Source organism: Neoarius graeffei, chromosome 11, assembly GCF_027579695.1.
Source record: "Neoarius graeffei isolate fNeoGra1 chromosome 11, fNeoGra1.pri, whole genome shotgun sequence".
In the NCBI taxonomy this organism is placed as follows: domain Eukaryota; kingdom Metazoa; phylum Chordata; class Actinopteri; order Siluriformes; family Ariidae; genus Neoarius; species Neoarius graeffei.
The window spans coordinates 12,551,740-12,576,126 of NC_083579.1; the positions used below are offsets into that span (position 1 = coordinate 12,551,740).

General features: G+C 41.9%; 1 protein-coding gene across 5 annotated transcripts in view; it reads right to left on the reverse strand.

Annotated features, from left to right (window-relative positions):
• ehbp1 (EH domain binding protein 1) overlaps positions 1-24,387 on the reverse strand; it is a 359,695-nt gene that overhangs the window by 62,190 nt on the left and 273,118 nt on the right. For 4 of the 5 annotated variants that reach the window (XM_060933432.1, XM_060933436.1, XM_060933433.1 and 1 more), the window contains 2 exons: positions 10,076-10,229; positions 801-974 (listed from right to left, as the gene is read on the reverse strand). In XM_060933432.1, the coding sequence (XP_060789415.1) occupies positions 801-974; positions 10,076-10,229 (328 nt within the window). The remainder of the gene's footprint in view (positions 1-800; positions 975-10,075; positions 10,230-24,387) is intronic. The other variant, XM_060933434.1, reaches the window with a different exon arrangement.

Genomic DNA, 24,387 nt, shown 5'->3' on the forward strand with positions numbered 1-24,387 from the left:
TACTCAAATATACTGTAAATGTGTACAACTCAAATGTGCCATTTGTAAGCACAACTCAAGTATACGATAATTTAACAACTCAAATATACTATGCATTAGCATAACTCAAATATGCTGTACCTTGGCATAACTCAAACATGTTGCACATAAGTACAACTCAAATATACTGCACATAAACACAATTCAAATACTCTGTATGGAAGCATAAACATTGCACGGAAGCATAACTCAAATACGCTGTAAATAAGCATAACTCAAATATACTGTACATACGTACAACTCCTGTCGTATGTAAGCACAACTCAAATATACTGTGCATGAGCATAACGCAAATACGCTGTGCATAAGCGTAACACATATGCTGTACGCAAGTATAGCTCAAACATGTTGTACATTAGTATAACCCAAATCTGCTGTAAATATGTACAACTCAAATATGTTGTAAGCAAGCACAACTCAAATATACTCTGCATAAGAATAACTCAAATATACTGTACATTATCATGCTGTATGGAATCATAACTCAATTACCCTACATGGAAGTATAATTCCAATATGCTGTATTGAAGCATAACTCAAATATACCGTGCTAGAAATTTACAACAGAAGGTAAGAAGGCTCATTTGTATATCAGAGCCGTATGCGATGTACTGTACATTACTGATCTAGTGATCATGATTAGAACAGCTCTAAGAGAAAGTGTGTGTGACGTACGGTAACATGTAAACTGAGTGAACATGAGAGCTTGGTTAGTGGTGTCAGTCACTCACTCACTCACACACCATGCATGGTTAGTTTACCCAAAGAAGCCAGGTCAGTAGCCGAGTTAGTAAAGTCATCCTCCAGTAGACAAGAGGCCATTGGCTCCTCCTCATTATCACAAACCGTGACATCATCATCAGGCGACGGTGCCACTTCCTCCTCTTCTTCAACCCTCTCTTCCTCACCATCAACACACACCCTACTCACGATGTCTGGAACAACAGAAATGCATGATTGCCCCAAAAAGGAGAGAAGCGGTTAGTCAAGAGTTAGTTAAGTGAATGAACATGGTATTTTCCAGACAGTAAGATGTGTTCTCCCTGAAATGTGTGCTGTAAATAAGTTTTCCGGCATGGGAAAGTCATCATGATGTAAAAGTTTCCAGTTTCTCTGTAACGTGACTTATTAGCTTCAGAAGAAAGAAGAAGAAAGGATGGTAATAACTAGGCTGAACGATCACAGGAACTAGTTTCGCTGATGTTCCACAATGTCTAAATGTTATGGATTAAAAAAAAAAAAAAAAAAAAGTGTGATGCGTCATTCCTTAATTGATAAAAATGTAACAATTGATGGATTGCTGCAGTATAAGAATAAAAAAAACACTTCAGGGCATACTGCTGTATGAAAATAATCCACAAAAACGCCACAGTAATAAAAGTAATTAAAAATAAGAGTGTTTTGTGTTGGACCCCACCAAGCCTCCCTGGTGTGTTTTATTCCTGACTTACAACAAAAGAGAATATGGCAATTAGCTGAAGGTAAATAAATACATACATACATACATACATACAAGCAAGCATCTTATAGCGTGGAAAATATGATAAATCGAGAACAAAAAGAGGGTGCCGTTCATTAATTGATTGACAATTTGCATGAAATAACTGCGGCATTCAATACATGTTAGACAAATGCAAATCACATGCTTTTAGTCTTTAGCATTTTTGGCCGTACTGTTCATGTAAATAAAGTCAGTAAGCAGTTTTTAACCTCCTAGGGCTTAGCGGTCACATGCGTGGACAGCACTTTTTAGAAATTCGGAACAAGAATCCACATATGTGGACATACTTTTTCTCTAAAAGTACATCTTATCAAAAGATGATGCTTAGTTTTTATTCTAATCAGGTTCTAATAAGCCCAAATAGCAAAGAGAAATAAAAAATGCATGTAAAAAAACAGCTTGGGCCTTAGGAGGTTAAAGGAAGACCTCCGAGATTTCAGCGTGGAAGCAGCATAAGGAAGGAAATCTCCAGAGAACCTCTCGCATTAAATTCACAGAAAATAAGAAAAGCATTCAGAGAATGCAACAAAAAGTGATTATTTTGAATCGCCATGTAGGTTTATACACACACACACACACACCCCTGTGCAAAAGTCTTGGCACCCGTTTTTTTTTTTTGTATAAACTGTTATAGTGTTTTTTTTTTTTTTTAATTATGACTTCTACATTATCAAGTCGGTACAAAAACATTTTAGATTCCAAACATGAGCTTTCCTGAAAACTTTTTTTTTTTTTTTAAATGTTACAGATGTAAGAGAGCACTTTTTACTTTTCAGACAGAAAAGAACTCTGGCCACTTCTGTAAGATGCTCCGTAAAGCTTACAGCTCATTCATTTCCTTATAAAATGGGACACGCTGTACCCGAGACTGCTATTTTATCTTGAAGCAAAGAGTTATCATACTAAATATTGAATCGTTTCATTTATTACTTTACAGTTAAACTTTACATTTTTATTGTAGAAAAGTTTAATTATTTCACATTATTCCTGAAAGCATCTTTGCTCTAAAGCATTTCTTTGCATGTGCCCAAGACTTTTGCACACGATAAATGCAAATACTCTTGTGTGTTTTTTATGTGACAAACCAACTCTGGCTTGCTCATTAAAAAAAAAAATCTATATATTCTCCCACTATGTTCCTGCAACCAGGAAATACAGTGGTGCTTGAAAGTTTATGAACCCTTTAGAATTTTCTATATTTCTGCATAAATATGACCTAAAACAACATCAGATTTTCACACAAGTCCTAAAAGTAGAAAGAGACCCAGTTAAACAAATGAGACAAAAATATTATACTTGGTCATTTATTTATTGAGGAAAATGATCCAATATTACATTCCTGTGAGTGGCAAAAGTATGTGAACCTTTGCTTTCAGTATCTGGTGTGACCCCCTTGTGCAGCAATAACTGCAACTAAACGTTTGCGGTAACTGTTGATCAGTCCTGCACACCGGCTTGGAGGAATTTTAGCCCGTTCCTCCGTACAGAACAGCTTCAACTCTGGGATGTTGGTGGGTTTCCTCACATGAACTGCTCGCTTCAGGTCCTTCCACAACATTTCCATTGGATTAAGGTCAGGACTTTGACTTGGCCATTCCAAAACATTAACTTTATTCTTCTTTAACCATTCTTTGGTAGAACGACTTGTGTGCTTAGGGTCGTTGTCTTGCTGCATGACCCACCTTCTCTTGAGGTTCAGTTCATGGACAGATGTTCTGACTTTTTCCTTTAGGATTCGCTGGTATAATTCAGAATTCATTGTTCCATCAATGATGGCAAGCCGTCCTGGCCCAGATGCAGCAAAACAGGCCCAAACCATGACACTACCACCACCATGTTTCACACATGGGATAAGGTTCTCATGCTGGAATGCAGTGTTTTCCTTTCTCCAAACATAACGCTTCTCATTTAAATCAAAAAAGTTCTACTTTGGTCTCCTCTGTCCACAAAACATTTTTCCAGTAGCCTTCTGGCTTGTCCACGTGACCTTTAGCAAACTGCAGATGAGCAGCAATGTTCTTTATGGAGAGCAGTGGCTTTCTCCTTGCAACCCTGCCATGCACACCATTGTTGTTCAGTGTTCTCCTGATGATGGACTCATGAACATTAATGTTAGCCAATGTGAGAGAGGCCTTCAGTTGCTTAGAAGTTACCCTGGGGTCCTTTGTGACCTCGCCGACTATTACACGCCTTGCTCTTGGAGTGATCTTTGTTGGTCGACCACTCCTGGGGAGGGTAACAATGGTCTTGAATTTCCTCCATTTGTACACAATCTGTCTGACTGTGGATTGGTGGAGTCCAAACTCTTTAGAGATGGTTGTGTAACCTTTTCCAGCCTGATGAGCATCAACAATGCTTTTTCTGAGGTCCTCAGAAATCTCCTTTGTTCGTGCCATGATACACTTCCACAAACATGTGTTGTGAAGATCAGACTTTGATAGATCCCTGTTCTTTAAATAAAACAGGGTGCCCACTCACACCTGATTGTCATCCCATTGATTGAAAACACCTGACTCTAATTTCACCTTCAAATTAACTGCTAATCCTAGAGGTTCACATACTTTTGCCACTCACAGATATGTAATATTGGATCATTTTCCTCAGTAAATAAATGATCAAGTATAATATTTTTGTCTCATTTGTTTAACTGGGTTCTCTTTATCTACTTTTAGGACTTGTGTGAAAATCTGATCATGTTTTAGGTCATATTTATGCAGAAATATAGAAAATTCTAAAGGATTCACAAACTTTCATGCACCACTGTATATCACAGTGACGCGCCTCACTCTGAGGTCTATAGCTACTTGAATTCAATTTTAATAAGCCTTGGAGAAATACTGTGAACACAAAACGCTACTAAACATTCTGTATAAACTACAAACCCCATTTCCTTTTCCAGAAAAGTTGGGATATTTTCCAAAATGCAATAAAAACAAATCTAATTTGTTAACTCAAGTGAAAGTTTATTTAACTAACTAACTAACAAAAAAAAATTTTCAGTAGTTTTGAACAGCTTAATTGTATTTTGTCAGTTAAATAAAGATTTGCGTGAATGAACAAATGACAGATTTTTTTTTTTAAATTGCATTTAGGAAAACGTACATACTTTTCTGAAAATGAGGTTAGTACATGTGACTTCAGTGTGGCTGGGTTCTACAGATGGAAAGTCCAGGAATAAAAAGTCCAACAGCTTAATTAAAGCTAGACCGCCTTTCACGTTTTTCAACTGTAGGTCATAAAAAAATTTTTCCGACACTCAATTATTTTTGTTTAGTGGACCGAAAGCTACTGAATTCGAATCACAGACTTCCAATTTTATTTATTTTTTAAAAATAGAACAATTAGTGAATTTAGAGCCACATGGCCCTAAATTCTCTGCTATTTTTTCCTGCTTCACCATGACCCAATTCAAGATACTACATCATGCGTCACGTGGTGGGCTTTCCCCGTTCGCGCAAGGCATTGTGGGATACAAACTTGAAACGGGAGAGAAAAACGGAGGACGTGGGTGTGAGAATGAAACGTGAAAGACCGACTACAGTAACGGAAAGCGAGAAAAGACGTTATGTTCTATACGAAGGAAAGGAAACAAAAAAGGAATAAATATCGGCGCTCAGCAAGCACCTCGGTGTGATCAGCTGTTCGTTTAGTGACAGAATGATGGAACTGTCAGTGCACGGTCAAAGGTAAACCTGCGCCTGGACAGTACACACGGACCTCCTCTGTCTGCTTGACTGCGCGAAGCAAGCGATTTCATGCACATTATTTGCTTTAATCCCCTCAAATTAAATAACTTCCCAGCCACAGAATGGCCTGGGTTTTTTTTTTTTTTGAGATATTGCAGAAATAAACAAACATATATCGCATTGACCACATTTCAGAGGGAACTAAATTTCACTGATTTTATGAAATCGAAAGGCTGTCTAGCTTTAATACAACTGTTGGCACTTGGATTTTATTTATTTATTTAAGCATGAAGTCATAAATCTGTGCTGCAATCATGAGCTAGTCTGTGGTGATATTTTTATAAATGCTTACTAATATATTTTACATATTAGTATATATTATATATAGGGGTCCCTGGTTGTACATGTCCACTGTAGCACAGTTGTGAGATAAATATATACACCTCCCAACCCTTCATATACATGCATGTTACGTTGTTCCTTTAATACAGAGAGATAAATCATCTGACACACACAAACATCCTAAACAAAGACACAATCTTTTTTTCTAACAAGAACTAAAGACAGACAGAATGAACAAAAGAGAAAAGAAAGCAGGTTCTATTTTCTCATCCATTTTTTAAATTTACTCTCCATGATACAGTACGATACACACATGGGTGATTCTCATGAAGCTGCAGTGAACATGGCCAGGATGCATTTTCCAAAATCAATACTTTATTCACATAAACTCTGATATTTTGTGTAAAGAAAATAGGGAGCACTGTATGGACAAATGGTTTATCATCATCATATAAACTAATTTTTATATCAATTAAACAAAAAACCTATGGAAATTCTCATTACCGTTATGTGTCCGCATCCCTTTTTTTAATGTTTACTTTAAATCATATAAAAATTCCTAATTATATAAAAAATACAGTGTAAAGTTATTTTAAAACGTCTATATTTATGCATAATATTAATATTTTTTGTGTTGAACAAAAAAAGGTACTTGATTTTAAACAAAATAACTGTGTCCGCACCAAATGCTTCTCATTACCGTTTCATGATTTCACCCCCCTATAAAAAGTACACCGTGCCTTTAAATTGATCAGCTATCCCATGATGCATCACTTCAGATACAAGATTCAAAATGGAGACAAGGTCAGTTGCTCACTCTTCTCTTACTTTGTCATATTTATGCTAATGTTGCTAAATCTGTCCTCAGTTACACTGTCTATTATCATTACCGTTATGGTTTAATACTCATTACTTTTAAAAATAAAAAATATATTATTTTATATGATTATTATCACAATATAAGGCTTTAACATGTGGCAAAAGTTATAGGTTGCTAGCATTTCAGGTTATTTGTGAAATTAGCCAAGAGTATATCATTACCGTTACTCAATATTCTCATTACCATGCACTGTGAGGGCAATAAATAAATGTCAAAAAAAAAAAAGTAATTGTCATGGACTGTGCTGTTCATTTAATGGGATATTTTGTGGAAATATGAAATAAATTGTCAAAAAATGTTTTTAACTCATGATCTAGCTTCATCATTTACTGTAACGGTGATGAGAATTATTCTGGATCATGTAAGCCTCAAATAAGAATAAAATTCCATTAAAAAAATTTTCCATTAAAAAAAGATCAACATAGTAAAGTTCACACTCTATTTTAGGCTCTCAACTTGAAAAAATACTAAAATGAGGTGAAAAACTTTATGTTAATGTGAAGGTCTTCATGAGAATCACCCACATACACACAGAGAGAGAGAGAGAGAGAGAGCTAAAGCTAATTAAAAAAAGCTGCACGCTAGTGGAGTTGGTAAAGTTTTGCGGGCAAGCGTTTCACTCTGCTCAGCTTCAGTTCTCTCTGAACTACAGCTGTGTGTGTGTGTGGGATTATGCGTTCTGCACTGCAGGCCTTGTGCATCAAGCCTATAGCATTTCCCTGCGACCTGATTTTTAATGAGTTCTACAATTAGCAGAATTCAACAGCCAGAAAGACCAAGCAAACGTTCCCCCTCCCTCCCTCCCTCCCTCCCTCCATCTCTCTTCCCATCATCCCTCTCGCTTCTCCTCTCTCCACTGTGACTTCCAGGCCCTGTTAGAGGATGGCATGAGGAACGGCACGCTGTTTCAGAACACAGGGAGAGCGGAGGAAGGAGGGGCTGCTGTTAATCAGACACAGGTGAGGATGAGGAAGAAAACGGAGAGATATTTGATTTATTCGAGATGCACTGAATCACATTACTAGCCCTGATGCTAACACAATTAAGCACGCTGGCTAACTGCTAGCTTCTGCGATCGCCTGCTGATACGAGTTACTTGAGCATCACACCAAACTCACTCACTGCGAGATGAATTAGAAATACAGGTGAGGAATTCAAGCAGTGTGAAATCCTTGTGCGCACATTTTGATTATATTACGGCCAAAAGGCAATGAATGAGAGTGTGTGTGTGTAAGGTCTGGTGAACGGTGTGTGTCATGAGGTACTCTTAAGTTTTTCTGATGTATTACTGAAGGATTAATGAAGAACTTTCTGCCTGAACAAATGGATGTGTAGCCCTGTGTGAACTCTTTCAAATTAGGCTTCACACGCGCGCGTGTTCTAATGTAATGCACTTTTGGGACACCACAGCAGAGGTAAAGTATAATAAAAATGAGACGACCATGGATCATCTTACCTTTTTGCAGCACACAATCACATATGTAGAGACACACACGACACAGACATGCATATACAGACACACAAACACACCGAGACCGAAACAAACATACGCATGGAGACACATTCACAGATGCACAGAATCCCCTTCCACATACGAAATCCGTTATTGTATAAGAAAAACATGGAAACGATCCACTTTCATTTCCATTCAGTCCTCCATAATGGAAAGGAACGCAGAATGAATATCATGTATTCCCACCTGGACGTATTTAACGGAACGCTATGGAGCGCGATCCTCCGCGAGACGTGTGAACCATTAGCTAGTTAGCAACATGGCACGAGTCGAGCTGCATCCCGTCTCTGCTGAGGGAGTCTCTCCCTGTTTCTGAACGTTTTCGTTCAATCAGAGGCTGTTGATAACATTTTTGCTCGTATCTGCTGATGTTTTCTTTGCTTCGCTGCCGGCTGCTTTACACTGAGGCAGTACGAGTAGTGCAGTCACAATATCACTACATCATTTACATCGCCACCATCACAACACAAATCTGACGGTTCTGATTCCCACTGCAGCTGTGGCAAGAGATTTCTGGAAATGTTATTAGATAGACGGGGGGGGGGGAGATAAATGTTCTGACTTTGCCATTTTGCTCCCGTTGCCACGGGACACAATTACTGCATTATAACGGAAAATATACAGTTTTCACTGAGTGGGAAAGGAGTAAGAGGCAGACACACACACACACACCTGGAGACCAAGAGTCACACACTTAGACACACAGACACGGGCACGGACCGACACACACACACACACACACACACACACACACAGCTATATAAAGAGACACTCAAACACGGACACGCATGCAAAAAGGCACACAGAGAGAGACAAGCAGAGAGATTGAGACACAGACACACAGAGACAGAGTTTGAGAGAGACAGAGAGAGAGAGACACACAGATAGACAAAACACAGAGAGACAGAAAGAGAGAGGCACAGAGAGAGACACACAGATTGAGTGAGAGACAGAGATACACAGACAAACAGATTGAGCAAGGGACAGAGAGAGAGAGGGAAACAAATTGAGAGACAGACACACAGACAGAGAGAGAGAGACTGAGTGAGACGGACACAGAGAGAGAGACACACAAACAGACAAACAGAGACACAGACACAGAGACAAACACAGAGAGACAGAGAGAGAAAGACACACAAACAGAAACAGAGAGAGAGAGAGACAGACAAAGAGAGAGAGACACAAACAGAGAGACACAGAGAGAGACAGGCAGACAGAGAGCGAGAGATTGAGACACAGAGAGAAAGAGACAAACACAGAGATTGAGACACACACACAGATTGAGAGACACCATAACACTGATCATACACTATACAGCCAAAAGTATGTGGACACTGGCCCATCACACCCATGTGTGGTTCTTCTCCAAACTGTTGCCTTAATGCTGTATAGAATGTCTCCGTATACCGGAACATTATCGTTTCCCTTCACTGGAACTAAGAAACCCAGACCTGTTTGAGCATGACCGTGGCCCTGTGCACAAAGTGAGCTCCAAGATGACATGGTCTGCCAAGTGTCCTGCACAGATCCCTGCCCTCAACCCCTCTGAACACCTTCGGGATGAACTGGAGCACCGACTGCACCCCACACGTTACTCCTCACCCAACATCAGTACCTGATCTCACTAATGCTCTTGTAGCTGAATGAACACAAATCCACACAGCCACGCCCTAAAATCGAATGGAAATCCTTCCCAGAAGAGTGGAGCTCATTACAACAGCAGATCTGTGTTCATGCCGAGGGTTATGAAATCGGCACATACGAGTGTGAAGGTTGTGTCCACATACTTTTGACCGTATAGTATAGTACTGAAATCCTCTGTGTTTGTGTTACATTGGGAATCTAACACACAGTGTGCATCACAACATTCATAAGCAGCCTACACTACACATGAATGCACAGTGAGTGTGTATAAGGTAGGTGTGTGTGTGTGTCCCAAGTTAGTTTTTGTGTGAATTCACTGTGTATGTGAGCGTGTGTGTATTCACAGAACCTGGATGTTTGAGTGTTATGATGTGACTGTTTGTTTGTGAGAGAAGACTGTGTGTGTGTGTGTGTGTGTGTGTGTGTGTGTGTGCGCGCGTAACCATGCCATGAAAGCCCCCAGCACCCACCTCCAGCTGCCTTTGACCTTCCTTTGAACTCTCCTGCAGAAGTGGAGGTGTCTGAGTGCAGAGGGAACTCCGCCATCTTCACTCCTGATCGAGCCTCTGCTATCAGCTGCCTCGCTCGCTCCCTCAGCTGCCTGCGCCTCTCCTCGTCACGCTCCTGCAACACACACACGGGAAAGTGGGTTATTGAACAGGTGCCATCTTGAGTAATTGAGTGAAATGCCATTTTCAGCCCTCTCTAACATTATAGATCAGAGCGACAGAAACCTGTTTAGCAGCAGTGTGTGTGTGTGTGTGTGTGTGTGTGAGAGAGAGAGAGAGAGAGAGAGAGAGAAGAGATGGAGAGATACACAGTCCACTTATATTTTATATTATATTTTGTGCTATTTCTACATCAGACCTTATTTCATGGTGTTGTCAAATTCCCTTCATGCCCACCCGTTCCTCTACGCACCTTCGCAACCACCCGCTCTTTATATGCTTTTTTATGCCCACCCATTCTTCTACACGCCTTCACGCCCACCCATTCTCAATACGCCTTCGTGCCCACCCATTCATCTACACGCCTTTGCAACCACCCGCTCTCTATATGCTTTTTTGCGTCCACCCATTCTTCTACACACCTTCACACCCACCTGTTCTCTACGTGCCCACCCATTCTCAATGTGCCTTCATGCTCACCCATTCCTCTACGCGCCCACCTGCTCCTCTATGCGCCTTTGCAACTACCCGTTGTCTACACTTTTTCGCGCCCACCCATTCTTCTATGTGCCTTCGTGCCCACCCGTTCTCTGTGTGCCTTCGCACCCACCTGCTCTCTACATACCCACCCATTCCTCTTCACACCTTCGCACCCACCCATTCCTATACGCGCCCACCCATTCCTATACGTGCCTTCGCACTCACCCATTCCTATATGCACCCACCCATTCCTATATGCGCCTTCGCACCCACCCATTCCTATATGCACCCACCCAATTCCTCTATGCACCTACCCATTCCTCTTTGCGACTACCTGCTGTCTATGCTTTTTCACACCCACCCATTCTTCTGTGCCTTCGCACCCACCTGTTCTCTATGTGCCCACCTGTTCCTCTACGCACCTTCGCGCCCACCCGCTCCTCTACGCACCTTCATGCCCACCTGTTCCTCTATGATTTTTCACGCCCACCTATTCTTCTATAAGCCTTCGGACCCACCCATTCTCTACGTACCCACTCGTTCCTCTTCGTGCCTTCATGGCCACCCATTCCTCTATGCACCCACCCGTTCCTACATGTGCCTTCGTGCCCACCCATTCTTCTATGTGCTTTCGCGACTACCTGCTGTCTATGCTTTTTCGCACCCACCCATTCTTCTGTGCCTTTGCGCCCACCCGTTCTCTACACACCTTCGTGCTCATCCGTTCCTCTTTGCGCCCACCTGCTCCTCGACGCACTTTCGCGCCCAACCATTCTTCTATAAGCCTTTGTGCCCACCCGTTCTCTACATACCCACCCGTTCCTCTTCGCGCCTTCATGCCCACCCATTCCTCTATGCACCCACCCATTCTTATACACGCCTTCACACCCACCCATTTCTCTATGTGCTTTCGCGACTATCTGCTGTTTATGCTTTTTCGCACCCACCCATTCTTCTGTGCCTTTGCGCCCACCTGTTCTCTACGCACATTCGCGCCCATCCATTCCTCGTCACGCCCACCCGTTCCTCTACGCACCTTCGCGCCCACCCATTCTTCTATAAGCCTTCGTGCCCACCCGTTCTCTATGTACCCACCCATTCCTCTTTGCGCCTTCACGCCCACCCATTCCTCTATGCACCCACCCGTTCCTATATACGCTTTCACACCCACCCATTTCTCTATGTGCTTTCGCGACTATCTGCTGTTTATGCTTTTTCGCACCCACCCATTCTTCTGTGCCTTTGTGCCTACCTGTTCTCTATGCACATTTGTGCCCATCCATTCCTCGTCACGCCCACCCGTTCCTCTACGCACCTTCGCGCCCACCCATTCTTCTATAAGCCTTCGTGCCCACCCGTTCTCTACGTACCCACCCATTCCTCTTCGCGCCTTCACGCCCACCCATTCCTCTATGCACCCACCCGTTCCTATATACGCTTTCACGCCCACCCATTCCTCTATGTGCTTTTGTGACTATCTGCTGTCTATGCTTTTTTGCACCCACCCATTCTTGTGCCTTCGCACCCACCTGTTCTCTACGTGCCCACCTGATCCTCTACACATCTTCGCGTCCACCCGTTAATCTACGCTTTTTCATGCCCACCCATTCTTTTATAAGCCTGTGCCCACCCGTGCTCTACGTACCCGCCCGTTCCTCTTCACGCCCACCCATCCGCTCCTATATGCGCCTTCGCACCAACCCATTCCTCCATGTGCTTTCGCGACTACCTGCTGTGCATGCTTTTACGCACCCACCCGTTCCTCTACGCCCCTTTGCGCCCACCCGTTCCTCTGTGCATTTTCAGGTCTAAATTGTTCTCGTGTATGCAAGATTTAATAACGAAAACGCACTCATTACGAATTTGGTGGCCAACGTTTCTGTAAGAAAAGCATTTGTTTGACTTCTGTGTGAGGGGTGGAGACACCGATATGCATGTTTTGTAAAAGCACAATGTAATGCAGTTCCTTTCACTTTTCTAACACAAGGTCTTCAACAGCAAGAGAGCGCGAAATGAGCTGAATCTGCTTCAAGCTTTGTATCAACAGTCTGCTGAAGAAAAAAACCGTTACTGCGCCACCCCTACAAAATTATATACAATACTGTTTCCATGCATAATATTCCAAGCACCACCCACACAAGCCTCAAAATGTCAGGAACAAATTCAGGATTTTTTTTTTCTGGCAACTTGACAAGCGTAGTCCATTTTTTGTTCAAGTACCTCATTGTGCATCCTGAAACAAATATGACTGGTCATATTTTCTGAGAAACGGCCTCACATTTCACAATTTCTGCCTGGGTATGTATACTTATGAGCACTGTATATCATGAATCGGAGGAATGTCTTCTAGAATCACGACATGATGACATTTCTGTCATATCGTCCACCCTGAATGACACACAATCCCAAAGAAGTCCATTTCAATTCCAGGGTACAACTCCGAACTCTCATGCAAACTAAGGGCAAGGTTAACACTTTTTTTTCTGAATGCTCCGCAACATTTAACGCAACTATAAAAGGATAAAAATTGCGACCTGTTCCTTAACAAAGAACGTAAATCTAACGGAGGCAAGCGGCTGAGGGTTTAATAAGTGCACAGCCAGTCGTGTTTCGCTCCTGACTCAATTAGGCGAGATGTTTAGATGTTTATACAGTAGTCCTTTCTTTTCCGCTCTTCTGGAAAGCAGCACTAAAATAGGACGTGCGTGTCAAACTCGCTCGTAACGATTAAAGCTAAAACGGCCTCATTTCATGCATCGCATCCCTGCATATTAATTACGAGAAAAAGAAGGAAAAAAAAAGAACGAGACGCAACATAGGAGCATGTTATCGTATGTTCAAATGCTCCAGTGCACACAGACTGTAGCGTTGAGAATAATTACTAATGTACTGAATAATCACGCTGGCGTCACGACTTCTAGATAAGTGTCCGTGAGAAGCACCTCGCTCTGATTTGATTATAATTACTACAGGAGAAGGAACTTTAACAAGGAATTTACGCACTTTGGCAAGTTGACCTTGTAGAGAAGCCCATTTGTAGCCGGAGAATTAGTGATGTTAGCTTATGTGTCGCTGTACAGTCTGTCAGCTCTGCTCTAACCCGTCCATCACTCAGGACGCTCACACACACACACACACACACACACACACACACACACACACACACACACACACACACACTATCCTTGATTTGCAAGTGACGTCAAACTAAAATAGAAACCCGGATGTCGGCGGAGATACAAATGCGGGGTCAAGCGACATTCCTTCCAAAACAGTCACGCGTGCGCAACTCTTTGTTTTTTGACTGCTTTAAGCGTTCTTTTAGCTCTGCCATATCTTTGTGCTGTATACGGTTGTGGTCACAACAGGACTTGTGACCGTGGCACGTTCCGATTTTTTTTTTTTTTAAACAATTCCGTCTGTGATTCGGAAAGAGGACGAGGAAACTCCGAGGCTTAGCACGGAGAGGAGACGAGGGGATCAGGACACTTCATCTAATAGTTAAGACATTTCGTCCAAAGCCTTTTTCATATGCACTATCAATTATTTTATATTTCAGGTGTTTGCGAACGAATCCCCCGCGAGAGCGCTGCTCCACGCCTGAAGATTTAACATGATCCAGCCGGCTTTAAAAATTAATAACTCGGCCAACAGAGCTCACAGCGAAGCCAAATTTTACAGGCGCCTCTCCCTTCGAAAGAGCACGGCCTCGGGTCGGTAGGACCGCGCCTCGGCTCGTGAAGCCCCCGCGAGAGCGCTGCCTGAAGATTTAACATGATCCAGCCAGAAACGTAGACATGCAAGTGAGCAGCCTGCAATGACAAGGGAGTGAACTCATCCCAGGGTCAGCAAGTAGCACGGGCCGACATGGTTACCCCCGCTCTTTAGTGTCGAAGCTGCTTCGGTCAAATTCCATTGAGAATTCCTCCTTTTTTTTTTAAACAAATGAATACCTGAAGTATAAAATAATTGATAGTGTGTATGAAAAACGCTTTGGACGAAATGTCTTAACTATTGGACGAAATGACCTGTATTTGTACTCGATGGTCGGTAGAAGCGTCTTATCTTCAGAAAAGCCTGACGTTTTTAAATAATATGGGTCAAAACCCACACATATCTATCTTCTCTTTGTATCGAATCTTCGCTCGACCATTCAAATTGTGGTAATAGTGAGAAAATTCAGCGTTGTTTACAGACACGCTTTCAGCGGCTGCCATCCTGGTTGCTTTGTATATCCACCATCATTAGACTAGATTAGATTACATAGAACTTTATTGATCCCTTTGGGCAGGTTCCCTCAGGGAATGGCGGACGCTCATGACGTAGCACATTTTGATCACGTGGCTGCAAGTCATCTATACTGTCATTCCGAATATAACAATATCCGAATGAGGTAAACAGCACATTATGATTGGATATCCTGAATCTAGCATTTTCCGATTGAGACGTGTAGGATAAGTGGATATTGTTCTAGCCACATTGACTGGATATGAGCAATCGTGCGCTCTGATTGGCCCCCCCCCTTTATCTAAAAGTTTTTTCTCTATTTTCTAGTCTCTGTTTATCCTGCAATGATGCTGCTGGAATCTTAATTTCCCTGCGAGAACCCGCCCAAAGGGATCAATAAAGTTCTATGTAATCTAATCTACTGCTAGGCTATCAGCTCATATACTACGAGTAGAGGAAAAACAAAATGCTGAACCAACTGAGGACGAAATAAAAACCCTACTCGAAAACAACCCCCCCCCCCCCCGAAAAAAAACTCTCTCTCTCTCTCTCTCTCTCTCTCTCTATATATATATATATATATATATATATATATATATATATATATATGGAATGAATGTATTTGATGGTAAGAACGTCTTTTTTTCCCCCCAAGAATTATTATTATAGCATTTTTCGCAAATTGCTCCCGTCATTTCGCCGGTTTGTTTACATTCTTCAAACTTTAAGCATTAAAATGTGCTGAAATTTTTTTTTAGCCTGGTTCAAGAGCTCAAATAAGTTTGAAAATGACAGAACTGAAATGTCCAAGGAAGAATTAAATAAATGTCTGAAACTGTTCTATACCTCGGCACGACAGCAAGACGGCACTACAAAAAAACTCCAACAACAACAACAAAAAAAATCCCACTAAAGTCAATTTGCGCAGCCATCGACAGGTTTTTAAGAAGTCCGCCTAAGCGGAAATGATTTTGCCGGACGTTTTGTATAAAGTTTTTATTTATTGAATTTGCAAAAAATAAAAATGCTCCGTTTCTCAAAATTCAGTGAATGTTGAGAGAATAAATCGTACGCGCCTCACTGGCTGTCAGCTCATGTCCGAATCGATTTTGTGGAATAACTTAATTACTCAGGTTTTAGGAGCGTTCTCGACTTTTTTTTTAATGGCAGTTTGTTACACATGGTCTCTTTCCTGTCCTCTTTACGGTCGTCTCTGCAAGTTGAGCACAGACCAACATGGGCTTGGTTATGTTAATCGGCGTACACACGGCTGCATGTAAACCGTAATATTACCGGAATATTCATTTTCATTAGCTTAGTAGGAACATCACCTTTGTCAGTATAAGGGCAAAAGGCTAATGCGGTGTTCAGCTAAACCCAGGAAAGGAAACTTGGAATCGTGTCATTTTTCAACCTGCGTGTATTTGAATCACAAAGTGGTTAAAAAAAAAAAAAAAAAAAATCACAAACACCTCCATTGTTATCTTTTGTTAGCAAATATCTCGGCAGTGAACTGTCGCTACATTCAACTAAAACTCAGAACTCATCATTTCTAACCTCCGAGAAGGAAAACGCAAACCAAACACCCCTTCAAATTGGGAACCTGGGACGGTCTCCCCAAGTCCAAGCTCAGCATGTGAAGTCAAATCACAGCATCAGTACAAACCCAGACTAATAAACACGAACTCAAAGAACAATATTACTCATACAGTTACTTTACAGGCATTTAACAGGCACTCTTATCCAGAGCAACATACAAGGGCACTTCAGCCATTCCTGCTGGTCCAGGGAATTGAACTGGCAACCTTTTGGTCACAAACCTTTTTGACTTCCGCATGCTCATATATTTGGAAAAAAAAACAGTAATCAATCACATAAATGGTAAAAAAACAACAACAACAACAAACCCCTCTGCCTCAATCCAAAAAAAACAACAAATTAATAAAGCAATAAATAAAACTAGCGAATTCAACTCTATTTGGACGACATTAAATCATCTACTGTACTTCATAATAGCCAGACTGGAGGGTTCGTGTCCCGCACGCGTGCACACTGTAGCACATGTGCATGGAGGTTGAAAATGGCGTAATTCCGAGCACAGAGTTTCCAATTCTCAGGTCAACAGCAGCATGCACACTCAATGGTATGGATTAGATGAGAAATGTGACATGGAAGAAAAAAAAAAAAGCTGTTTTGTCATTGAAACACATGGTAATAGGCAGTGCTACACATTATACTGCAGATAACCAGCAGGGGCGCTACAACTGTGGTGGCTTCACTTTTTAAAGACGATATGCTGGCCATATACCGTGTGTGTGTGTGTGGTATTTATTCTCTCCACATTCACTGGATATGAGCAATCGCAGGCTTGGATTGGCTACTCTACTACCAGGCTATCAGCTCATATACCGTGAGTAGAGAAAAGCAAAATGGCAGAGCACATCAAGTCAGATATATATCACTTTATCAAGTATTTAAAAGAAACAGAAATAGCTAAAAGAATTTAGCCCCCCCCCCAAATCTCCAGTTCCATACTCCAGCCCAGTCGGTGGCAGTAATGCATTTTTAAGTTGGTTTCCCAACAGCCAAAAAAAAAAAACGAAGAAGGAGGAGGAAATGGCGGCGCGTGTTACTGAATCAACCGAGGACGAAATAAAAACTCAAGTCGAAAACAAAACCCCAAAAATACAGAAGAATTGAAAGTACTCGATGGTAAGAACGTAACTTCTTTTTTTTTTCAAGAATTATCATAGCAGCAGCGTTTTTCACAAATTGCTCCTGTCATTTCGCCGGTTTGTTTATATTCTAAACAGAAATTATTTTGTATAGTTTATTTATCGAATGTGCAAAGAATACAAATGCTCCGTCTCTCAAAATCCAGTGAATGCGGATAGAATAAAACAGTTATTCCACTCAATCTCGTCGTACATGGCTTATAGCTATCAGCTCATGTATGACTCGATTTCGTGGAATAACTTAAAAAATAAATAAAAAATAAATAAATAAAATTTACGGTAATTGAGGAATTACAACAGGACTTGTTTCACAGACGCGCCACAATCTTAAAAATGTCGCTAAAACCAGATTGGGGGGGGAAAAAAAAAAAGTTCAATTAATACCAAAAATTGAAACTGTTGGCATATTGCTGTGTGAAATTAAACACTTCGAGACATGCCGTTCTTGGAAAATAATCAACATCAGGGTGATCAGAGTAACTCCACTTCACACTAGGTGGCTTTGCATCACTTCATCATTGGTTCTTTTCCTTCAACTGCATGTCCCTAAATGTTTTATCCCTTACTTAACTGTGACATTACACACATTAAATGGTGCACTCACACATACACACACACTCACTCCCTCTCTCTAAAGGGAAGCTGCAAGTCTACACTCATCCATAAATACACACAACGAAAATACACACCTCTCTCTCTCCCTCACGCACCAACAGACCTGTTTAGCGACGCATAAAGTCAAATACATCTCACACGTGTGCTATTCGTCTTCTCTCTCTCTCTCTCTCACACACCAAAACACAGCTTTAAACACCTCTAAGCTATGATATGACTCTTCCAAGATGGACCAAGATGTTGAAACCCAAATCTGAGATATGTTTGAGTGTTTTTAAACCAGCAGCTACATGCATATCGTCTCCCACACACACGAGCAAGTAAACACACACGTCTGCTGACTCTGGTGTTTCTTAATCTCCGTACAGCCCTCCTCCGACACGTTTCCAGTCCAGCTCGCACAAACTAACGTACGCACGCACAGCAACACTAATTATCTCCGTTTCGTCCATTTCCATCCCAATGCCCTGTTTGTAGTCGTGTTTCAGAAGGACAGTCGGCAGCTGTGATAACGAGCACATCCCACGAGCAGGATCCTAACGAGGAGTGTTACAGAGGAATGAAGCCAGGGGCTGAGTTTAACTGCTCGTCAATAGTCACGATTTAACTCATTACACACACCTGAAGGCAGGATACATGGTTTGCTTATGTTTTGGGGGAAAGAGTTCAAACAAGCGAAAAACGCCCGTTTGTATAAATCAACAGCCTGAGAGTTATTGGCACGTTTCTCAAAATAAGTAATTTTTTGTTTGTAGGCTTTTAAACTAAAATGGTCATACATTCTGATGTTGAGTCATCAGAACCCCAATAACTAATATTTATATTAGATTAGGATTAAGTGACGCTCCTGTGGACAGAAAAACAGCGCTGAACCTCTTCATGTCATGTCGAACAAGCTCGGAGACGCTTCTAGAGGATCTTCAACCGCTCGTCTATTCAGACTCCTCGATTATCAAGTTTGCACACAAGTTTAAATAATTCAGTGATTTGGATGTACGGTACATTGAGGGTCAGCATTCCTAAAGAAAGATTCATCTGTGTTGTCATGTCCAAACCAGGATTTGTATACGTAATCGTATGATTCCTCGTAAAATTAAGGATTAATTTCCACGAGTGATTTCGAAGTTTTGAAAATTGCAATTTCAAAACTTTGAAATCGTGAGTGAAATTGATCCTTAATTTTACGAGGAACCATACGATTACTTGTTTATAACATATAGGGCCAAATTCATACTTCGGAAGCCATTCAAGTTCACAACATTGTGTCATTCACGTTTTCTGAACCAATCAGGGCGCAAGACTATCTTGCACGTTTGAATCAGTTTCTAAAGCGTCTTTCATCATGACACGGCGACACGACACGAGGATTTTGAAAGCGGTTTACAAAATTTTATTGGAACTTCTTTACAAAAGCCATTTTGTTCACAAAATCTGCTAATTTTTGTAACCGTAACCAAAGCAGCGAACTAGCCAATAGCATTTCAGAAATACGGCCCCGTCTTAAGGGAAAAAAAAAAGCCCTCCTTGATTGACCAATCGGAATTGAGTAATTTGGCCCCATGTACTATGAGAGCTAAAATATCCTGGTATGTCGAAGAATCCATGATGCTCTCAAACTTCACAAGATTCCTGATCACGATACTACGAAACAGAATACCAATTCTTTTTCCCAGCTGTTTTGGAAACAGATGTTGGCAGAGGTTTTAAAGCGACCCTGAAATCAAAATGGGTGTTTCAGAGCTTTTTTGGACCTTTCCATTAAGGAACTAAAAGAGTTTGGGGATATTCTCGCTTTTGTTTTCAATAAATTTAGATGAAATTTGTCACTTCTGCGCAAGCTTGATTTGAATTTGTTCAACCGTCCGATTTTGTGTGTGCAACCACGTGACAAGAACAGTGTGACGTTATGCATCCGCTGCCATGTTGGATGATCTACAAATCCAAAATGGCGTCTCGTGCGAACAATAACTGTGATGCATCTCCGACTTTCTCGAAATATGAAGATTTGGAGGAAAAAGTTGAAATTTGTGGCTTTGACCTGGATCAAGCCTGGTCAGAGCCGTCCGATTATACAGGGGATTTGGATGGTAATGGCCTCATTACCACCGACTGAATACCTGGATATACCTTGATGCCTACAGTTTCTTTGTGTCTGGCTGGGTTGGTAGCCTTCTCGCCAAACCATTAAAAGATGACGGGGTGCTTGTTCAAACCATTCTCGACGATCTCGAGAAACGCGGCTCAAAAGTTCAATTTAATCAGCAGAAAACAGTTTTAATTAGCAATGAACTCAGCAGATATAGTGGTCACCACACACACGGGTGTTATTATCTTTTTCCTCAGTCAAGTCCTTAATACGATGCGTTTTTGGACCACAGCGTTCTCCGGACAGCTCTTCATCTGTTTTGTCGCCGTTTTTAATTATTGTGGAAATTCTGAAGAACCGTTTCTCTGTCAGGAGCAGCATTATTACCGCAATTGTATCCTGCACACAAAGGAGGCGCTGTCCGTCTTCACAGGCAATGAAATCAAAAGGAAGTCATGAAGAGTTGCAGCAGCTCACACGTGAAACGCCGCTATCTTGGTGGTTGTCATCATCCAACATGGCGGACTTCCGGTTTGGAAAATAAGCGTGACGTCACGTGCACACGAAGAATTAAATGCTCTCTAGAATGCGTCTGTCCCGCCCCCAGAGGCGTGTCTTGCTCGATAGTAGCAGTGCATTAGAAGCAAACATGGCTTCTTGATGCGTTTTCTCATGCACTGTTTCCTTTTCCAACCATTTTTTTTTTGTTTTGAAGAGGAAGGAACTTGTACGACTGAATGAGATTTATACACCATCAGGACTTTTCGAGCAGTAACAAGCTTGCTCTGGGCTGTTCTCCATATTTAACTCTCTCTTACACTACCGTTCAAAAGTTTGGGGTCACTTTGAAATGTCCTTATTTTTGAAAGAAAAGCACTGTTCTTTTCAATGAAGATCACTAAACTAATCAGAAATCCACTCTATGGACCCTTTTCACGTGACGTCACGACAAACGCGGCCGCCATTTTGGACGTGTACTACCAGTAGTTTACCACAGCCAGCATTGAGGAACGGCAGCAAAGAAAGTGTTTATTTTCAGCAAGACTTCCATCATGCCACTATATTGTTGTGCACCTGGATGTAGTAACCATCAACAAACAAGGCAAGGGTTATCATTTTATCGGATCCCGGTAGATGCTGACCGACGGAGAAGATGGATAGCGGCATACCAGCGCTTGTGTAGTGACCACTTTGTTGGAGGTAAGGCGAATAAAATTAGCCAGAAAAGGCATTACATTGCTGTTAACATTCTGTGGCGGCGAGTGTGTAACCAAATAGGCTAAAATAACCCATTGTAACCTCTGTTCTTCTGTAGTAGCTATTAGTTAGCGTTGTGTTCCTTTGCTGTTGGTAGACTGTAGGACAGATCAGAGGCAGTGTCCTACAAACAGCGCTTAATTTGAGGGGGAGCAAGCCGGAGCGCGCTCCGGAACCTCGGGCGTTGGCTCCGGCAGCTATTTACACTGGATCCGGTGATCCGACACCTCTTTTGACTATGTAACAAAAAAAAAAAATAATAATAATAATAATAATTAAATAAAAAAATGCAAGTTTATTTAGTGTTAATGTCTGATTTTGATATCTGTTTTGTTGGTGATTTCTCTCATGAAACGACATCCACAAAATATCTGCAGATGAACTTAATTTGCAGTGTTATTACAAAACATGCCCAGAAGCGCAGCGCCACGCCCCTCTCCCCTCTCCTCTTTTTTCCCGCACCGGAGCCGCTCATCCTCTGCGCTCCGGGACCTCCCACTTTACAAATTAAGCACTGCCTACAAATAAGTGTTCAAAATAAGAGGAACATGTATTTGTCTCTTAAATCCAGGCCGTTCCCTGTAATCTCTAACAACGGTTGGAGAAAGTAATGGCAAATAGTGAGTGCACAAACCATAGAAGGTAAACTGTACACAGCGCCAGGGCAGTGTGATGGTATGTCTACTTTTAGATTGTGTTAGCTTATCAATGAACACACTCGTCACTCGACGAGTTTCACGTCTTTACGACGGATACTTAAATGTGTGTTAGGTATTATTGTTGCAGTCTAAACAGTCATTGTAGCAGCTAGATGAGCGAGAACCGAAAGAGTCTGTGCCATAAACCGTTATTTCTGTATGGCGTTGCTAATGTGTCGTTACTGTTGTTATTTCTCCCTCTGCTCGCCCTGTAAATGCCCTACGTCGCTGGATAGCGAAGGTGTTTTCTGCATCTCGCTCCTTTTTCTTGTATGTTCTCCGTTTGTCGCCTTCCTCGCATTCAAACCAATTCGAGCCGAAGTCCGCTACATGTCCAAAATGGTGGTCACGTTTACGAAGGTCACGTGACTGAAAAGGGTCTATACATTGCTAATGTGGTAAATGACTATTCTAGCTGCAAATGTCTGGTTTTTGGTGCAATATCTCCATAGGTGTATAGAGGCCCATTTCCAGCAACTCTCACTCCAGTGTTCTAATGGTACAATGTGTTTGCTCATTGCCTCAGAAGGCTAATGGATGATTAGAAAACCCTTGTACAATCATGTTAGCACAGCTGAAAACAGTTGAGCTCTTTAGAGAAGCTATAAAACTGACCTTCCTTTGAGCAGATTGAGTTTCTGGAGCATCACATTTGTGGGGTCGATTAAATGCTCAAAACGGCCAGAAAAATGTCTTGACTATATTTTCTATTCATTTTACAACTTATGGTGGTAAATAAAAGTGTGACTTTTCATGGAACACAAAATTGTCTGGGTGACCACAAACTTTTGAACGGTAGCGTATATCAGTCCGATTCGTTTAGAATAGCTGGGGGTGTGGTGTGGATCCTCAAAGCTATTGGTGGTTGTTTAATTCAGTCAAAAATCACTCGCTTCCTGTTTCAGTACTTTTGAAAACTGATTACAAATTTTAATCTCTAAAAAAAAAAAAACAGTGGATCTGCTTTTTCTTTTCATCTCTGCCTCTTTCCTGCTCTCTAAATAGGCATCAAGCAGCTCTTCTTCAGCTACACTGAAGCTTGACCGTTTCAGTCTGGACTCTCCAACTGAGCAGTGAGACAGCGCGAGAGAAAAGGCAGAGGAGAAAGAGAGAGATCAGTGGCCCATCCAGACCAGTTCATCACGGAGGATAACGAGGTCATCAGACAGAAATCAGGAAAGACTTTTCTGAAAGAAATAAAACGAATCGCTAAGAAGACCCCTGGTGGTGGTGACGAACAGGTCACAGGACATTTTCAAGAGATGGGAAATGAAAACCTTGGCATGTTGTAAAGGGTGTTGTTTGTATTTAAAGAGAGGGGGGAAAAAAAAAGCCAACACAAAAAGATGGCAACCGGAGACCGACGCCAACATGGCAGGGGGGTGGCACGGGCGCTGGGGCATGAGGTCGTGGCGGCTGCACTCGCTTGGATAGCTGCTCTTTTGGCACACACACGTATGCAGTGACGCACGCACAGCCCGGGCGGTGCCGTACCGGTGCCAGGGAGCCGGCCACTGTGAAGCGAGAGGAGATAGGTTTGTCATGGGCGTTTTTGGGAGCAGGAGGAGAGGAAGGGTGCGTGTGTGTGTGAGAGAGAGAGAGAGTGAGCGAGCGAGCACACACATGTGCAGTGTAAAGGAAGAGAGATTTCAGATCACTAACCAATCCCAGAACAGTGTGTGCAAGCAAACACACGCGGTTTCCGATAATTGAGAACATCATCTTTCATTTAACAAACACTGGAATGTTTATTTCTCTTCTCGGACACTCCCTTTCTCTCAGTTCTGTCTCAATGCTGACATATGTAGCTCGTTTTCACTAATTCGGTTGAACACGGGCCGGTTTTCACCCTGTTCTCACCAGAACGTGGCTGCACTGCTCAACGGGGTGTGCGACGTTCAAGTTTGAGCACCACAGTGCACCTGGATATTTACAAACCTGGTTTGCGTTTGTGTTCCTGCCTAACAAGAGTCCTCTTAGTGCAGGTGTAAGGTCAAAGTGAAGCTGTGAAACTCC